This window comes from Lynx rufus, unplaced genomic scaffold (assembly GCF_022079265.1).
Source record: "Lynx rufus isolate CCGP_SWC_20201006 ecotype Redwood Valley unplaced genomic scaffold, mLynRuf1.p SCAF_22, whole genome shotgun sequence".
NCBI classification, from domain to species: domain Eukaryota; kingdom Metazoa; phylum Chordata; class Mammalia; order Carnivora; family Felidae; genus Lynx; species Lynx rufus.
The window spans coordinates 6,689,440-6,709,417 of record NW_025814837.1 but is presented as its reverse complement, the minus strand read 5'-3'; the positions used below and the strand labels follow the sequence as shown (position 1 = coordinate 6,709,417).

Genomic DNA, 19,978 nt, shown 5'->3' with positions numbered 1-19,978 from the left:
TTACTTCTGTTCAATGTTACACAGGAGGTTTTAGCCAAAATAAGGTGGGTAAGCAAAAGAAATAATAGTTATAAGTACTAGAAAAGAAAAATTAAAACCTACTATTTGAAATTGACATGGTAATATATAATGAAAATTCATAAAAATTACAGTCAAAGGATTAGAATCAATAAGTGTTTAGCTATGTTGATTGTTTTAAGGTTGATGCTTATAAAGAAAATCAGTTGTATTTCTAGGTCACTTTTCTAACAAAAGGCAATAAATTTTTTAAAAATACCACTTACAGTGCAGTCAGAAAATATCAGATATCAGAAACTCTCTTCAAAGAAAATTCTAAAATGTTATTGAGAGAAATTAAAAACCCAAATAATGGAGAAATGCCTGTGTCTGTGGATGGACAGTTCAATGTTATAAAAATATTGACTTTCTGCAAATTGATTTACAGATTCAGTGCATTTCTAGTCATCACGTGTGTGTGTGTGTGATTTGACAAATTGGTTCTCAAATGTAACTGGAAGTGCAAAGACCCAGAAGAGCCAGACGTTTTTGTAGAAAAATAAAGTTGGGGGGTTTGCGGTAACAGTTATCAAAATTACTCAGAAAAGTATAGTAATTAAGGTAGTGTGGTATTTTTGGAAGGATAGACAGATTGGTGAAACAAAATGGAGTTTAAAACCAGTCCCATACTACGTGAACACTTGGTTTAGGGCAAAAATGGTATTGCATAGTAGTAGAAGAATGATCTTCTAAAGAAAAAAGTAAGAAGTGCTGGGATTTAAGGACAAAACTGAAACTCACTCTTTCTCACACCATACAGAAAATCATTTTCATGTGTTTTTCAGATACAAATGTGAAGGCAAAGCAATGAAGTAGATCACATAGAATATTATTATGGGCTTGAAAGAGGGGAAGGTTTCTTAAACAAGGCAAAAAAACACCCAAAAATGTAGGAAAAGTTTGATAAATGGGACTGCATTAAAGACTTCCTGTTCATTTAAAAAAAAAAAAAGTGAAAAGAAAAATACATTGAAAAGACAAGTTACAGAAGATCCAGCAAAATGCTCAGATCCAGAATATATGAGTAACTCCTATGTATCAGTAAAAGAAGACAGACAATCCAGTAGAAAAGTGGGTGAGAGACTTGAAGAGATAATCCAAACTACCAATCAATATATCACAAGATGCTCAACTTCGTTAGTAACCAGGAAGACACAAGACTAATGAAATAAATACCATTTCATACTCTCATACACTATGGTGGCAGTATAAATTGTTATACCCACATTGAAAGCCATGTCAGTATCTACTAACATGAATATTAACATACTTAATGACCCAAGCAGATCCCCACCTGGATATAGCAAATGTGTGCACATATTCATCAGAAGACAACGACAAAATTGTATTTGTTTTTTTAATGTTTTATTTATTTTTGAGACAGTGTAAGCAGGGAAGGGGCAGAGAAAGGGGGACAGAGGATCTGAAGCGGGCTCTGTACTGACAGCAGCAAGCCTGATGTGGGGCTTGAACTCATGAAGTACAAGATCATGACTTGAGCTGAAGTCGGACACTCAACCAACTGAACCACCTGGGCACCCCAAGGACAAAATGGTTAATGGTAGTATTTTTATATTGGCTCCAAACTGAAAATAATCTAAGTGCATATCAGCAGTGGAATGTGGTAGATTCGTACAATGGAGTACTCTACAGCCCGAAATGAACAAAAGCCACAACATGGATGAATCTCACCCTTAGAGTCACACAGCAATATATATGGAATTATGCTGTCGCTAGGAAGGTCAAAAATAGGCAAGACGAAATGATGATGTTAAGTGTTAGGGCAGTTATTGATCACCTTTGGGGAGGAAAGAAAAGGTAATGGGAACAAGAGGACCTTGTGACGTCCTGGCCATGTTCTCGCTCTGCCCTGTCATGGTTGCATGGGTGGTTGCTGTGTGACAACTCATTCAGCCCTAAATTTATGTTTTGTGTCCTCTGTTACACTTCACATAAAATCAACTTGAAAAGAAGAGTAGGGGAAACAAAGTGGGGTGGGGAGCAGGGGAGGCGGCAAGCGTAGCAGTGACTTTGAGTTGTCATTGGAGAAGGGAGAGAAGTGGAGGTGTTGCCTGGGGAGATGGTGTGATGGGGAGGCATTTTCTCTGTCTTTTTAAGACGTGATGTATAGTACAGTATGTTTGTGTGTTTTGATGGGAATGATCCCATTGAGGGAAAATTTGAGAGGGCAGTATTATAGCAAGAACATCTAACTCGAGGGAGTGAGGAGATTGTACTTGGCTTCAGACAGCAACAGGGATAGTTCAGGCCTTGTGTAGTGGGGAAAAGGCACAATGTGCATGATCACACATGCCTACAGGATGGTGTGTTCGTGGGAGTATGGAAATTCTCCCCTGACAACTTCTGGGTTTTCGGTGAAATTGCCACCTGTGAGTAGGAGGAGGTATGGAGGAGATTGGGTATCTGTGGACATGTGAAACAGGTTGAAGGAGGTGACTAGGAAATGGAAGGAAGAATCCTGCACAATGCAGAGCGCCTGCTTGAGGTTTGTGGTTATAAATTGAAAATGAGGTCATTTAGCATGCTTAATAAGTTTTCTTTAGCCATATTCAGCAGCTCAAGTGAGATGCAAAACCAGCAGAAAGTTGGATTTAGCTATGATTGGGATATTCCAGCAAGTGAGATAAAAGAATAGGGAGATACAAGGTGGTGATAATAATAAAGGGTCTGGGATCTAAGCAGAGTAGAGGAACTGGAAAACATGAACAGGAGAACAGAAAGTAAAAAGAGGGTCTGGGACACCTGGCTGGCTCAGTCAGTTAAGGGTCCTACTCTTGATTTCAGCTTGGGTCATGATCTCACGTTTCATGGGATTGAGCCCTGAGCTGGGCTCTGTGCTGACAATGCAGAGCCTGCTTGGGATTCTCTCTGCCCCCCTCTCTCTGCCCCTCCCCTGCTCATGCTCGCTCTCTCTCTCTCTCTCTCTCTCTCTCAAAATATATAAACTTAGAAAAAAAAAAAAAGTGGGAGGGTCTGGAGTGGAGACTCCCCCCGCCTCCCTGTGAAGGAAGCTAAAGATCTGGGATTATTGGAGTAACTGAGTTGGAAGAGTTAGGATTGGGGACAGGGTGGGAAATGGTGACCAGAGATTGTAGTGCTTCAAATGGAGGTGATCATTAATGGAGGATCTAGGGGGATAGCATGAAAAAAGTACATGGGTGATATGTCCTGGAGGACAGTTTCGCTGGAAGAGAGCAGAGTAAAGATCTGAGAAGCCAGGGTGTTGAAAAATTGACTACATAGATGCTAAGATGACCAAAAACGTGTTGACAAGGCTTAGCAATGGAACTGATAGGGAAGGTGATAGATGGCAGTAACAAGGATGGGGTGGCAACTTCTGACAGCACCTTTTTTATTTTTTATTATTTTTTTTAATGTTTATTTATTTTTGAGACAGAGACAGAGCATGAACGGGGGAGGGTCAGAGAGAGAGGGAGACACAGAATCTGAAGCAGGCTCCAGGTTCTGAGCTGTCAGCACAGAGCCCGACACGGGGCTCGAACTCACGGACCGTGAGATCATGACCCGAGCCGAAGTCGGACGTCAACCAACTGAGCCACCCAGGCGCCCCTGACAGCACCTTTTTTTAAAGGACTTGAGGCTTCTTAGGGAAGAGAGAAAAGCAGTAGTCTTGAATCAGCAGTAAGGAACAAGGAAGATATCTTCCCCCACCTCCAGACTCAGTGGTATGTGAGATAGAGAAGAGATGCAGCCTCATCTTGAAACACAACTCTGGGGGCGCCTGGGTGGCTCAGTCAGTTGGACGTCCGACTTCAGCTCAGGTCATGATCCTACGGTCCGTGAGTTCGAGCCCTGCGTTGGGCTCTGTGCTGACAGCTCAGAGCCTGGAGCCTGCTTCGGATTCTGTGTCTCCCTCTCTCTCTGCCCCTCCCCCGCTCATGCTCTGTCTCTCTCTGTCTCTCAAAAATGAATAAACGTTAAAAAAAAAAAAAAAAGAAAGACAACTCTGGAAGCAGTGTTCTTGGTGATATTTTAATCAGTGCTAGAAAATGAAGGGAGTATTCAGAAAACTGTGAATTTAGGATTGTGATTATAGCGGATTTTACTGGTGACAACACCATCAATTCCCCAGAGCACCATGGAAAGGTTTGCAGATATTAACTTGGAAAAAAAGAACAGCCAGTTATTTTACCTGCAAAATGGGTTTATTTGGTAGTAGCAGAGAATTGCAGTTCAGGACAGGCTACGGCAAAACCATAGGCAAATGCAATGATCAGAGGAGAAGACCTTCTTTTATGGAGGTGGGAGAGGAAATTGGGAGGAGTTGTTTTGAATGAAAGCTAATTAGAGAAAAGCAGGAGTTGGGGGTGATGATGGTTTCTCATTTGCTGAGGTGCAGCTAGGGAATCAATTTCTTGTAGAAGATGCAGTGTATGTCTTTTCCTGTCGAGACCTGTAGTTGGTGATCCTTTCTTATTGACCATTCTTCTGTTGGGGCCTGTAATTGACATTCTTACAATCTAGGCTGGGTGGACTGGCTTCTCAGCCTGGCCTCCTGACTCTGTTTCAGTGAGGTTTCTCTTCATTAATTTTCACACAGGTCAGGAGCTTTAGTTAGCCCAATAGCAATTAAACTTTGGGTAATTCACAGTGACGGGAAGCCCTGTGTTTTCTCTTACTTGTTCACAGCATTATCTTATAGTTTTAAAACATTTTCACTAGGTATATAATATATAGTTATTCTCATATCTATTATTTTTTGTTACTTTTCCCCTTTTTCTTTAGATAATCTTGCTAGTGGTGTGCAGTTTTTTAATTTCCAAAGAAGAAGTAGGTTTTTCTTTCGTTTATCTGATTTTTAAAAAATTTTTTTTATTAAAAAAATTTTTTTTCACATTTATTCATTTTTGAGGTGAGAAGACAGAGTATGACTGGGGGAGGGGCAGAGAGATCAGAAGCAGGCTCTGGGCTCCGAGCTGTCAGTACAAAGCCTGACTCGGGGCTCAAACTCACGGATTGCAAGATCAAGACCTGAGCTGAAGTCGGATGCTTAACCGGCTGAGCCACCCAGGTGCCCCTAAATTGTTTTCTGTATAATTATCTCTTCTTCTGTGTTTCATGTTCAATCTGTTCCCTCGCTTGTTTAATTAATTTTTTTTTAAGTTTATTTATTTTTGAGACAGAGACAGAGCATGAATGGGGGGAGGGTCAGAGAGAGAGGGAGACACAGAATCTGAAACAGGCTCCAGGCTCTGAGCTGTCAGCACAGAGCCGGATGCGAGGCTCCAACTCACAGACCGCAAGATCATGACCTGAACTGAAGTCAGACGCTTAACCAACTGAGCCACCCAGGTGCCCCAATGCTTCTTTAATTAAATGCTTAAACTATTACTTAAAAATATTGTTGCTTTCTAATAATTATTAAAGACTCTATATCTATGAATCACTTCAGTATAGCCTGTTAGTTTTATTTATAGTATTTTCATTCTTATTTATTCCTAAGTAGTTTGTAGTTTCCGTTTGATTTTTGCTTAACTCGGGATTACCTAGAAATACATTAAAACATTTCTAGGTACATTTCTTTTTGCCTTTTGATTTCCTCTTTTTTTTTATTAGTGATTCCTAGATTAATTTTGTCATGGTCAGAGAACATGGTCTGTATATGAACATGATCTATTTCAAATGTGTTAAAGCCTCATTTGTAATCTAGAAAGTGTTCAGTTTTTTAAAATTGTTTCTTCTGTAGTTGAAAATAATATTGTTTGGTTGGTTGCTACTTCTGGATTTTTTGTGTTTTAGAGTGCATGCTCTATTAGGTTCTGATTACATTGTCTTAAAAAAAAAACCTCCCACTATGATTATGGATTTGACAATTTCTCTAATTCATTCTTTTATTTTTCAAGGCTGCATCATTGGCTGAATTTATGGCAATGCATAGTATATTGTTGTTTTTAAATCCAGTGTTCACTATATCTTTATTAATTTTTTTACCCTGGTTTTGATATCACTGTACAACTTTTAGTCTGTGTAACATTTTCCTAATATGACTACTATTTTTTCTTTTTCTTTCAGCTATCTGTGTGATTTTATTTTAGGTGTATCTCTACTAAATGGCTGGATTTATATTTTTAATTCATTATAATAATTTTTTTTTAATTTTATTTAAATTCCAGTTAGTTAACATACAGCACAATATTGGTTTCAGGCCTAATAAGTTTTTAATAGGTGAGTTTGATGCATCTACATTTATTGTGACTTGATATATTTGGGCTTCTTTTAGGTTGAACCATATGACATTGATATTCAACCATTTTTGACCTATGAAAATGAGTTTCATAAAGTTCAACTAATAAATCTTGTTTACCATCCTTTTCATTTTTTCCTCCTTTCCTGTTTCGCTAATGGGTACCATTTCAGTTGATAAAATTTTTAAGTATTCATGTTTTTCTCTCTTTTGTTTGGAAGCTGTACATTTTATTTTTATTCCTTTAGTAGTAAGACCCAGGTACATTGTAATTGTCAATTACATTGTTGTACAATTACATTGTTTGGATTTATCTTTATCTACGTGCTCGGTGCTCATAGCATACTTGTGATCTAAGCGTTCGTATTCTTCAATTCCAGGACATTTCTGGCTGTAATCTCAAATATTGCCATGTCACCATTCCCTCAGCCCGTTCTTCTGGAATTACTCATGTGCATAGACTAGAGCTTCTCAAATTGTACTCTTACTTTTCTCTCCCTTTGTGCTTTTTTGAATTATACCTGAATAAATTTCTCATTAATATCCTGATAGTGGCAAAGTCCAGGTCTCTGCCATTTACTCGCTGTGTGGCTTTGGACTAGTCAGTGACCTTTCCATACCTCAGGATCGTCATCTATACAGTAAGAAAATAACAGGGGTTGTCGTGAGGACTTGCAGTGCTGTGAATACTTTGTGGCACCTGGATATGGAGAAGGCCTGTGTTCCGGGAGGGAGCTCTAGGTCCTCCTGTGTGAGTCTCATGAAAGCTGACCGCGAGCATGCTTCCTCCATCCTTTTTACGAATCTCCGTCTGGCTTCTGAGGTGTGTTTACAATGGAATGTGAAATGAGAAACATGAGATTAATGCTTAGCTGTCTGTGCACTACAGTGAACCAAGCTGGCCAGCATATCTTCTTCAGGCCAGTTTGCAGAGGTGGAAGAGTAAGCAGTGTGGATGGCCCCTAGAGTGCAGCATTTCCACCCCCTTTTCTGAACCCTAAGAAGCCCTGCTTGTTCTAAGTCATAGGCTTAACCAGTGGTATAGCTGGCAGTGTACAAACCATCCTGTGCCTGCCAGGAACCGTTACTGTCTTATAGGATCTCCAAGGACACGTTTCCTGCAGGAAACTGGGGGAAAGAATAGCATTGTTCGAGAGTCAAGAAGACTTAAAAACAAAGAATAACTTTTGTAGTGTGTGATCTTAGGGCAGGAGGTTTGAGGCAAATTCCAAGTCACCTAATGTGGCAATTCCATCCTATAAAATTGGTCTCAGATGTTTAAAAAAGTAATAATGATGCCATCTAGTGAGTGTTTAGTATGGACCAGGCACTACACACGTGGTCATGTTTGAGCAATTGAGCAAAATACTAACATGCCCAGTTTACAGGCAGGGAAACTTGGACTTAGGGAGATTAAATGATTTGTGCAAAGTATGGCTAATAAGTGATCCAAGTGAAATCTGTCATTGATAAAACATGTCATCTTAATCACTGTGCCCTGCCATCACTTTTATGGCTGGGTCTTCATTGAACTTGTCTGAATAAGAGTACACGGAAGAGAAATTATAGAACATTGCCAAACACTGCCAGACAGGTGGCCAGCCATCTTAAGAAATACTGACTTGTCATTGGTAAATGGCAGTGACAGGCTGAATTTAGTGGATGATGAAGAATACTTTAAAAACGATAGCCAAAAGGGACAGAGAGAAGAGAATTGGATTATGTGCATATGCACCTTGATTTAGAGTAAAACTACTCCCTTTCCCTAAGCCTCAGTTTTCTCATCTGTAAAATTGGGAGAAGGCCTCTGTCTTACGGTTGTAAGGATAAAGTGGGGCAATGCATAAAAACTCTTAATAATTTTTCAGGCCCTAAAAGGGTTAAAATAAGTATAATGGGACTGTAACAGTTGCAAAATAATATAAATAGTAATTATCATGGGACTTCTACATTCCTGAATTGTTAGGTGTTTGTGTGAATTGATTCTCTGGTAAGCCCAGTCTTGCTGAGATGAACACTGTGCTAAGTAAATTTAATAATCTATTTCCCAAAACACTGCTGAGTCACTCAGGCAGGCCCTCAAACTAACTCTCAGACCACACAGTGAAATTCAAGCATTAGAGTTTATTCAGTATTTCTTTCACTTCTAACAAGAGTGCTTGTTATGTAGGCCATCGTTTAATTACTGTTGTACATAGAGACCTAAATGAAACCACTTGTGTTTTCACTCGTTTAAAAACAAGGGATTTTCAATTTTTTTTTTTCAACGTTTATTTATTTTTGGGACAGAGAGAGACAGAGCATGAACGGGGGAGGGGCAGAGAGAGAGGGAGACACAGAATCGGAAACAGGCTCCAGGCTCTGAGCCATCAGCCCAGAGCCTGACGCGGGGCTCGAACTCACGGACCGCGAGATCATGACCTGGCTGAAGTCAGACGCTTAAACGACTGTGCCACCCAGGTGCCCCAAAAACAAGGGATTTTCAGTCAACTCCAGCTCCACCTCAGTATATAACTTACTCCCATTAAAGGCATCATCAGTCTACTGTGGTAGGATGATATAGTTTCAAAGACCTGCCCGTCTCCCCTCATCCTTTCTCAGTCTGTGTTCTCTGACAGACAAAGCAGTAAACTAAGGAAGAGAAAGACATAGGATATGAAAGCCAGGAGATGCATTGTGCAGAGGGCTCACAGAATCCACAGACAGGTGGCAGGGGGAGAGCCCAGATGACAGTGGTGTAGGCACAGAGGCAGCCAGCCTGGAAAATTCCAGGGGAGCTTGTTTTAAGATTTCAGTGATATTATAGTTAATGCTTCTGAACATCTTAAGAGACTATTTAGATAATTTGTAGAGTCTGTGTTTGAATTAATGACAAATACATAGAAAACTAAGGAAAGGGGAAAAATAATCCAGGGTGAAGTGGAAGGGAATGTTGTACAGAAAAGGGAAAGTATTCACAATATATTAATCAGCTATAAATAGCATTTTGTATAGTCCTTATATGAACATTAAAGAACAGGGAACCAAATTTCGAACGTAACTATATTGGGAGACTGAGGAGTAGCAAGTGTGTATGTGTTAGGATGGGGGTAGGAGGAAATAAGCCCTATATTCTATAGTAAGTCAATATGTAATATCTAGAACTGAAAATCAAATCAAAATTCAGATATAGTATTTAGAATTATGGAGGTAAATACCAAGAGAAAGCAGTGAAAGAATTGCGTGTGGTTTGTTTTATGGGAAAGGAGAAAATGGCAGACAGGTGAGAGAACGGCTTTTTTTTTTTCTTTTTTTCTTTTCTTTTTTTTTTTTGAGAGAACAACTTTTTAAAACAAGCTTTGCAAAGCTGTTTATTCTTTAAGCTATGTACATGGCCTTGGATCAAAATAAAAACTAAATAATGGTGCGCAGGTAATTTTGATCTCTACGGACATCCCACCTCCCAGGAGACTCGCTGCTCCGGTGTAGTGCTGCTCAAACTCAGACTTGCTAGGATGGCAGAGGAGGGAGAAAGGAAAAAAACAAAACAGAACAGGAGTCAAGACCTTTCGGACACTCCTTTCTTGTTCCTCAGACCAAAACAGAGAGCTTCTCTTGGGGCTCTTCCTTAGTGCACCCATTGTGCACTCCAGTTTCGGAGCTGGCTTTGAGTGCAGGCTGGCTAATGCCAGAGGACAAAAGTAGCAAACTCCCCACTGGTTTGGTGAAGTTTCGAATTCTGGTCTCCTTCCCTGGTTGACCTGCTGCTGCTACCATTTACATTTCAGAGTCCCCTCAGGAAGCTGCTCTGTGCACTGTATCCAGGAGTTACAGTGCCCTTCACTGGGAGAGACAGGGGGGAGTGACTTACTCCATCTTTCCTGTAACAAGAAAATACACCCGTTTGAAGTGTAAAATTCAGTTATATTTTCAGCACGTTTGCAGAGTTATGCAAGCATTATAACTTTAGAACATTTCTATCACCCCCAAAAGATCTCTGGTGTCCATTTGTATTCACTCTGCCTTCCCACACTCAGCCACAGTTATTCAGTTGTATGGACACAACACAGTTCATTTGTCCTGTCACCAGTTGATGAGCATTTGGGTTGTTTTCACTTTCTGGCTACTACGAATGTGTTGCTAAGAACATTTGTGTAGAAGATAGGTGTACAAGAAAGTATACAGGTACATGTGTAGATATATGTTTTCATTTTTCTTGTAGATTCCTAATTGCTAGGTCGTATGGTAACCTTATTTTTCACTAAGAAATTGTCAAACTTTTTTCCACAGTGGCTGCACCATGAACCTTCCCACCAGCAAAATGTATGAAAGTTCTAGTTTATTCACATCCTCACCAACACCTCTTTTTACCTGTCTTTATTATTATAGCCATTCTACCGGGTGTGAAGTGGTATCTCATTGTGGTTTTAATTTGCATTTCCTTATGACCAGTGATATTGGGAATATCTTCATGTACTTATTAGCCATTCTTATGTCCTTTTTTTTTTTTTTCATGTTTATTTATTTATTTTGAGAGTGAGAGAGACAGAGCAGGAGCAGAGGAGGAGCAGAGAAAGACGGGGCTGAAGCATGCTCTGTGCTGTCAGTGCAAAGCCTGACGCAGGGCTAGACCCCAGGAACAGTGAGATGTGAGATCATGACCTGAGCTTAAATCAAGAGCCAGGTGCTTAAACCCACTGAGCCACCTGATTGCCCTGGCCATTCTTACATCTCTAATGAAATTTCTCTTTAAATGTTTTGCCCATGTTTTATCAGATTGTCATCCTGTTGCTGAGTTGTAAGAGCCATTTATATATTCTGGATACAAATATGATTTCTAAATATTTTCTCCCAGTTTGTGGTTTGTCTTTTCATTTCCTTAGTTGTACCTTTTGAGGAAGTCAGATTGATTAGTTGTTTCTTTCATGAAGCATGCTTTTAGTATCATATCATGCTTAATAGTACAAGACTAAAATCTTTCCCCTGAGATCAGAAGCAAGGAAAGGATGTGTGCTCTCTGCTTCTGTTCAACATTGTACTTGAAGGCAGGCCAGAACTCAGATACATGTACTGGGTGCAGAAGGAGAGCCCCAAGAGTAACCTACTCCTTCTGAGGAATGAGAAAGGGATCTCTTAGGGGTTAATGGAGAAACACCCCTATTTTTGTCTCTTTTTCTTTCCCCTTCTCTACTATCCCAGTTCCTAGGCAGTGTTGCTGGGGCAGCACAGCCATGGGGGCAACGGCCAGACAAGCAGCTGACTCTGAGGGAGCAGAACATCTGTGGTCTCCAGATCATGGGTAGAATCCTCCATGCTTCTCTCTTCCTGTCTCCCACTGCTGGGCCTAGAGCACAGACACAGGCACAGGCAGTGCCCAGCAGAGTCAGACAAGTAACGCTTCAGTTCTCTAGCTGTGTTGGAACATTCCACGTAAAAGAGGTCTGTTCTCCCCCAGGAGATGTGTAGATTCAATACAGTTCCACTCAAAATCCCAGCAGGGGATTTAAACATTCATTTGGAAAGGCAAAGAAAATAGCAAAAATAATTTTTTAAAAGAGTAAAATTGGAGGAAATACAGTACCCAATTTAAAGACTTACTATAAAGCCACAGTAATCAAGACAGTGCTGTTGGCAAAGAAACCTATAGATTAGTGGAACAGAATACATACTTCAGAAATAGACCCACAGGGATATAGCTATTTGGTTTTTGACAAAGGTGTTAAAGCCATTCAGTAAAGATCATCTTTTCAACAAAGGATGTTGGAACAATTAGATATCCATATGCAAAAATGTGAATCTCACATTTCAGGTGTTTTATGAAAATTAACTCAAATCGGATCCTAAATCTAAATCTAAAATCTAAAAGTTTAGGGGGCACCTGAGTGGCTCGGTCAGTTGAGCTTAGGCTTAGACTCAACTTAGACTTTGGCTTAGGTCATGATCTAGCCATTTGTGAGTTCTAGCCCCACATCAGGCTTGCTGTTGTCGGCACAGAGCCCGCTTTGGATCCTTTGTCCCTGTCTCTCTCCCCCTCTCCACCCCCTGCTTGCTTTCTCTCAAAAATTATTAAACATTTTTTAAAATGTAAAATCTAAATGTTTATAATTTTTAGGGAGAATATTCAGGACCTGTCATGAGGCATAGAGTATTTACACATGAAGCCAAAAGCATAATTTCATAGGAGTGCCTGGGTGTCCTAGTTGGCTAAACATCTGACTCTTGATTTTGGCTCAGGTCATGATCTCATGGTTCTTAGAATCGATCCCTGCATTGGGCTGTGCGCTGACACTGGAGCCTGCTTAGGATTCTCGCTTTCCTGTCTCTCTGCCCCTCCCCCTACTCATGCTTATTTATGTACACCTTCTCTCTAAATAAACATTAAAAAATTAAACCAAAAAGCATAATTTCACAAAATAAAAAATTGATCAGGTGAACTTCATCAAATTTTAAAACTTTGATTCTGATGAAAAGAGAGTGAAAGAAAAAGCTACAGACTGGAAGAAAATATTGGCAAACTATACCTCCAACACAAGACTTGTATCTAAAACACATGAAGAACTCTCAAACATGTAACCCAGTTAAAAAAAATGAATGTGATAAAGTGTCAGAAGATTTGACTTACCCAGGATGCTATATGGATGGCAAGTGAACACATGGAAAGACATTAGTCATTGGGGAAATGCCAGTTAAAACCATAATGAGGTACCACTGTATGCCTATTTAAATGGCTCCAATAAAAAAATATAGTAAGCACTGACAAAGATCCAGGGCAGTTGGAACTCTCATACATTTCTGGTGAGAATGCAAAGTGATACAGTATCTCGAAAACAATTTGGCAGTTTAAAAATTACACTTACAAAGTTATACTTACCATGTAACCCAGCAAGCCCAGCCCTGGATATCTACCCTAAAGAAATGAAAACATGATCACACAAAAATTGATACATGAATGTGTTTAGCAGCTCTCTTCATAATAGCCCCAAACTGGAAAGTACCGGTGAATGAAAACACTGACTGGAATGGAATACCGCTCAGTAAAAAATAACAGACTTTTGATACATATAATTTGAATGAATCTCAAAGACGTGCTGAGTGAAAGAAACCTGTCTCCAAGATTACATGCTGTATAATTCCATTTATATGATATTTGTGAAAAGACAAAACTATAGCAATGAAGAGCCGATATGGATTGCTAGGGGTTAGGTGTAGGGGAGGGTGAGACTATAAAAGGGTAACAAAAGGGGTTCTTTGGAGGTAAAATTGTTCTGTTTCCTGAAAGTGGTGGTTTTATGAAACTATTGTATTTGTTAAAACTCAGAGAACTTGGGGTGCCTGGGTGGCGCAGTCGGTTAAGCGTCCGACTTCGGCCAGGTCACGATCTCGCGGTCCGTGAGTTCGAGCCCTGCGTCAGGCTCTGGGCTGATGGCTCGGAGCCTGGAGCCTGTTTCCGATTCTGTGTCTCCCTCTCTCTCTGCCCCTCCCCCATTCATGCTCTGTCTCTCTCTGTCCCAAAATAAATAAAAAACGTTGAAAAAAAAAAATTAAAAAAAAAAAAAACTCAGAGAACTTAATTACGTCCTTTTGTGGGGGGGGGTCTTTAAAAAAATGACACTCTTGGTAGGTTTGTGGAACAATTGAAACTAACATATTGCTGATGAGAGTGTAAGTTATTACATCCTCTTTGGAAAACCATTTTATGGTATCTGCTAAAGCTGAGCCTATATATACTTTATTGCCCAAAAATACAAAAATGCATACATGTAGTCACCAAAAGACATATACATGAGTGATTTTCACAGTTTTATTTATTTCTAATTTTTTAAATGTTTGTTTCTTTTGAGAGAAAGAGAGAAAGAGAGAGACAAAACACAAGCAGGGGAGGCACAGAGAGAGGGACACACAGATTTCGAAACAGGCTCCAAACTCTGAGCTGTCAGCACAGAGCCCAACATGGGGCTTGAACTCGTGAACTGCGAGATCGTGACCTGAGCCGAAGTCGGATACTTAACCAACCGAGCCACCCAGACACCCCAGCATTGTTTATAATAGCCCAGACTGGAAAGTACCTCAATGTCCATCAGTGTTAGAATGAATATATATATATGTATGTATATATATATTCATTCTAATATATGTATAATAATATATATATTATTTATATAATATATAATTATATATATATAATTTATATGTCCTTTAAAAGAATACTGTGCAGCAATAAAACTGTTACCCATAACAATATGGATGATACACAAACAATGTCAAAGGGAAGGATTAAGGCACAAAAGAATATGCTGTGTATTAGTACTTCTTAAACTGTGATGCTGGGACTTTTGGAGGTCCTTCAGATTCTTTCAGGGAGCCCGCAAGGTCAAAAAGTTTTCATAATAATACCAAGACAATTATTGACCCTTTTTGTCTTACTCAGCTGGTGCACAGTGGAGTTTGAGAGGCTATATGGATCAGGGTCAAGCTGGGAAACTGAAATCATGCAATAATTTGAACAGAGAAAGTTTAATATAATTGTTAACTATAGTGGGATTGACTGCAGGGAGGCAAAGACAATTGTAAAGTATATCATGGGTTGAGAGTACCAAGGAATGTAAAATCTTGGAAGGGAGCCCCCTCCCTAATGCTGGGGTTCAGACCTCATTGGAGAATGTGTAATAACTGGTTACTGGATAGAGGGAAATCTTACCTGTTACTCCTGGTGAGACCTGGCACATGGTACCCTCCAGAGTGGGGGCTGGTAGGCAGGCCTAATAAGCAGGAAATACACTTTGAAGTGCATTGAGGCAGGAAACCAGAGCCAGAACTGGCAAACAGGAACCTCCCCCCTTTAGGGGTGCAGGAAGCCAAAACTGAGAAGCGAGCTGCTAAGGTGGCTGGGAGACTCGCTGAGAATCTGCCTGAGGGGGTAGGTGCTGTTGAAACTCAGTGGAGACAGCGCATCTGGGCGTCCACCACACATTCCACTGGCAGCCACAAAGTGGGAAGGAGAAGAAAAATGAAAGCACACGGGAACCAGGAAGGGAAGTCCTTACTTCCTGCAGTGTCCCTCCAACACCCTCTGTTGGTATGTGTGCCATGCACAGCTTCTGTATGCCTCTTGCCAGCTGCAAAGGAGAAATGCTTATAGGAGCCAGCTACATTGCCACAGAGTAGGCAGTGGAGGGTATATTGGGAGCGAAGAGACCATAAATCCATAATGGGCACACTCTGTGATAGTAATGAATCATCTCTCTGATAGCTAGTGTAATACGTGTTTGTGGATGCTTATGTTTTAAAATTTTCTGTTCTAGTTTACACTTAAGTGTCAATAGCTATAACCTATATAAAAGCACTTTGGGATCATCAGTTTTTAAACACATAAAGGGATTATGAAAAAAAGCTTGAGAACTACTGCTCTATATTATTCTTTTCAAATAAAGTTCAAAAAACAAAAACAAAAAAAAAACAAAACAAAAAAACAGAACTCCTCTGTAATGCTAAAGGTCCAGCAGAGTGGTGACCTTGCGAAGGGGACAAAGGAAACCTGTGGGATGTTGGTCACAGTCGGCTTCATCTGGGTGCCAGATGAAGTAAATAAGTAAATAAACAGTCGTTCATCTGGGTGCTGGCTACTTGATGCATTCGCTTGGTGGAAATTCATTCAGCTGCATACTTGTGATCTGTCTGCTTTTGTGTATGTATGTTATATTTCAGTAAAAAATTAAACCTCTTTTCCCTCTCTCCCCATCCCCACACCCTGTTGTTAAACCTGCTTGTAACTATTTAAGTAGCACAACCCTACACTGGCTAATTTTCATTCCTAAGGATGAAAGATTCTGTTGGGACAGCGTGGAAGAAAGCTGCTTGTGGCCTTCCTGCCCATCCTCAGCTCTGTGTGTCCCGCCCCCAGAAGGATCCCCCACTCTCACCTCCACGGGGACAGGTCGTCCCTCCATGGGAACAGTTTAACTAGAAGGCTGAAAGGACCTTTGGTTTTCTTCGAGAGCCTTATGTCTAGTTTGGGGTGGGGGTTACATGTTCTGATATCAGTTATGTTGACTTTTTCATATTTTCTCTATGTTTTCTATGTTGCTTTGAGAGAACATTTATGAATTTGCTGTGTTCTCTGAATTATTAAATTTAACTGTTTGATTTAGGAAATTATTTTCCCTTTGGTCCAGATCCTAATATTTGTTTGGCTTTCTGATTCTTACATCCTCTTGTGAATGATTTCCATTTTAGTCTCTATTTCTAGTGTTCTTTGAAGTCTTCCTTTCCATACACTTCCAGAATTGAATTCTTTACTGTATCTTCCAAGAAATCTGGCTTCTTACTTTTCTTCTGCAGAATTTGCTTTCTCAGGATTTTCTCTTCTTCCTGTCTGCTTGCTAGCCATGCATACTGTTTATACACTGTGCATTTTGCCTAATTATCTTCTGGGTCTTGATTTTGCTCTTTTGTTGTTTTGTAAGCCAACAACTTTGTAGTCATCTTGGCTGTTTTCTGTGTCCCAATTCTACAATAATGAGTAAAGATTAATTTGAGAAAAGAGATCATGTATGACTTAATATGATTCAGTTAAATAATATTAGAAACACTTTTTCTGAGCCCCCTTTACTCATATACAGGCCATTCCTGATTTCAGAGTCCTGTGCCGGGAGTCTGTGAGTCAGGTGTTCAGGATGAACACCATGAGAACATGAGTGTCTTGACTTGCTCACCTGTGATGTATCTGAAGCATAGTACCGAGTATGTATATAATCTAGCCACCACTTATAACATAACAGAGTTTTGATGGGAAGCTGTTGGCAAAAGTGTTATTTGGAATGCTAAGGGCACAATATCCTTCCCATGGCCTGCACACCTGGTTGTCTGGGCCTCACCAATGCTGCCTGGACTTGGAGCTGTAGACAGGGCGGCAGGCTGTGTGGTGGCCTCCTGGTGGGGCTTGGAATGAACCTAAGGTGAGGGGTGTGGAATGTGGTGTGGAAATGAGGCTGTGGGCCAATGGACAGGAGTAAGGTTATAAGTAATAGGTGATGGAGACCACATTGTGAAGGGGGACTTGGAGAATGGTCAAGAGGATGGTAGGGGCTGAAGAGGGATTTAATGAAGGACAATGGATGCTATATGGATGCTATCTGTTTGTCCTTTTCTCCTTGGAGAGAGAGGGAGTAGTGTTGATGGGGCCCCCACAATGAATGCTCCTCCTCCTCCTTTCAGTCCCTATCCCTTGTCATCTCTTTTCCCTTCCATTTTCCTTTTCTTCCAGCTGCCAGCCAACCGCCCTAGTGTGGGACTTTGAGTAAGTAGGTCATCATGACTGCTTCAGAAGAGGGGTTTCGCTGGTATTTTTCTTCTTTCCCCTTCTTTCCTTTCTCCACTCCCACTGGCAGGTGATAACAGATGAGATTGGAGAGACCACAAGGTTTGAGGAGCTTGTAAGAGAGCAGGAAACAAAGGTGGAAATAGAAGGCTGGAGTGATGGTTGCAGATTGCAAACCAAACCAAAAGAGTTACACGTGCATTTTTTAGGAGAGCTCATGTTCTAAGCTGCATCCCTTGCTAACTGCTAACTTGCGTGTCTGCTTGCTAACTGCTGTTATAGTCCTCTGTGGTTTAGTAGTTTCATCCAGCTAACAAGACTGGAGGGAGAGGGCATGTTGCCTAAAAAAGTGCTGGAAACATATGACTAATATGTTGGTTTTGTGTGCATATATTTTGGGTGTGTTTGGTCTTCTTGGTGATTGCATTTCTAGACCTGGTCTTTACTACACAAGATGCATATTGGTATTTTAGCATAAAGGAAGGGGGGTCACACGTTTTGGTTGAGCAGAGCATGGACTTTGGAGTCCTCAGTCAGGCCCTGCTACTTCCTCATTATGTCTGTCCTCATCTTCTCCTGTGTGAAATGTGTCCTCAGATACTTCCAAGAATTATTAGGAAGCTTCTCTGCCGATACAAAATAGTACTCAGTAAATATGAGTTCTCTTGTGGAAAGTGGTTTTTTTTGTTGTTGTTTAGATTATTAAACTGCATAGATTCCAGTGATTCCATTTTTTTTTTTTTGTCTTAGTTGGATTCTTGAGACACATTCAGTTTCAGATGATGTCGCCTTAATACATTGTCCATTAAATTGAATCAACAGAAAACACTGACCAGGAAGAGGTGCCTAATTTTAAGTATACAGTTAACATCTTTAAGATAATTTACATCTAAAAATATAACTTTAAATAGGTACTTAAATAAACCAAAACTTAAATGAACAGTTCCCAAGAGTCCCACCACTAGAGCAAACTGTCTTTATTGTTCTCATACCCCTCCTACTCCAGGTGCATTGAGTATGCTATTTTAACAGTCACTTTTTATAAAGGCATTTGCTTTGTCTCTAGGTGTAAAACAAAGGTGTATCCAGATAATCTTCCTACAACAAGTGTGGTGATTGTTTTCCACAATGAGGCTTGGAGCACACTTCTGCGAACTGTCCATAGTGTCATTAATCGCTCACCAAGACACATGCTAGAAGAAATTGTTCTAGTAGATGATGCCAGTGAAAGAGGTAAATTTTAAATTTTAATGCCATAATATGCTACAGCTTTTATCATTAATGGTTAAGAAACGTCGCTATCATTTTTAACCTAACAATTTTATAGAGACTTCTAATTTATCCTAAAAATGTTTGTGGCATTTGGACTCATTCACATATGCAAAAAATTACACCCTTGTGAAAGAAACTTAAGATATTACCTTAATTAACATTTAATTTGTATTACAACTTAATCTTGTTTTAAAAAGAAATAATGCTATATCATATAAACATTTATGCAGAACTACTGAAAAAACCCACATAATTTTATTAGAATTTTCCCTTTGGGAAGTTGCGGCCGTGAGTCCATGGAGAGAGACTTGACCTCCTTAGAGCCAGTATGGAGAAATTGAGTTCCATGTGTCATAGGGAAGCACCTCTGGCAAGGAAAATGGAGTCTTGGCTGGGCAAGCCTTAGTTCTCCAGATTCTTCTTAGATTTCCCCATTTTCTCCATTCCTAAGTTCAAGAATGATCTATAGCTGGTTATATAAAAGGCTGAGGAAGGAATTTATGAGAAAGTGATATGTAATATGACTCTGATCTCATAATAAATCTATACAGTGACTCTTGCCCAAATACTCTTCTAGGGATCTCAGAGTTTTTCACAAGCTTAGAATCTCTCAAACTGTCTCATGAAGTCCTTGTTTGGGAAAGGTGTATTAATTTAAAGCACCTTGAGCCAACATCGTTTATTTTGAATTCTTCATGGAGATTTCACACCACAAGGTAGCATAGAGAAGGCTCTGCTAAGTCCCATCTGTAGAGAAACCTGTTAAACTCAGACATACCTGGCATTTCCCAGGCTTTTTCCCCCCACAGCACTATTGAGGATCATTGGTGTCCTGTATTCATTCCCCTAATATTCCAAAAATTTGGAAGGAACTACAGAAAATGTCTCTTCCTTGACCAGCCATAGACTTCCTGACCATTATTTCAGCCTCTTTTGCTGCTTCCGTCTTTCTTGCCTAATATCACTGCATCTACTAAGATGGTTTATCTAAGTATTTTACCTTCTCCTTCCATGACTGTTCTAAATATGTAAATTTAATCACAATCACTTCATGTCTTAATTATGGGGAGTAATTTGCACATTAATAGCAATTTAAATCTCACCACTTTGCCAGATTATAGAAGTAC

At 40.0% G+C, this 19,978-nt stretch overlaps 1 protein-coding gene across 1 annotated transcript in view; it reads left to right on the top strand.

The window, feature by feature from the left end:
• The window catches only part of GALNT1 (polypeptide N-acetylgalactosaminyltransferase 1), an 80,089-nt gene that overhangs the window by 35,182 nt on the left and 24,929 nt on the right, over positions 1-19,978 (top strand). The window contains exon 4 of the mRNA XM_047087090.1: positions 18,646-18,812. Within this exon, the coding sequence (XP_046943046.1) occupies positions 18,646-18,812 (167 nt within the window). The remainder of the gene's footprint in view (positions 1-18,645; positions 18,813-19,978) is intronic.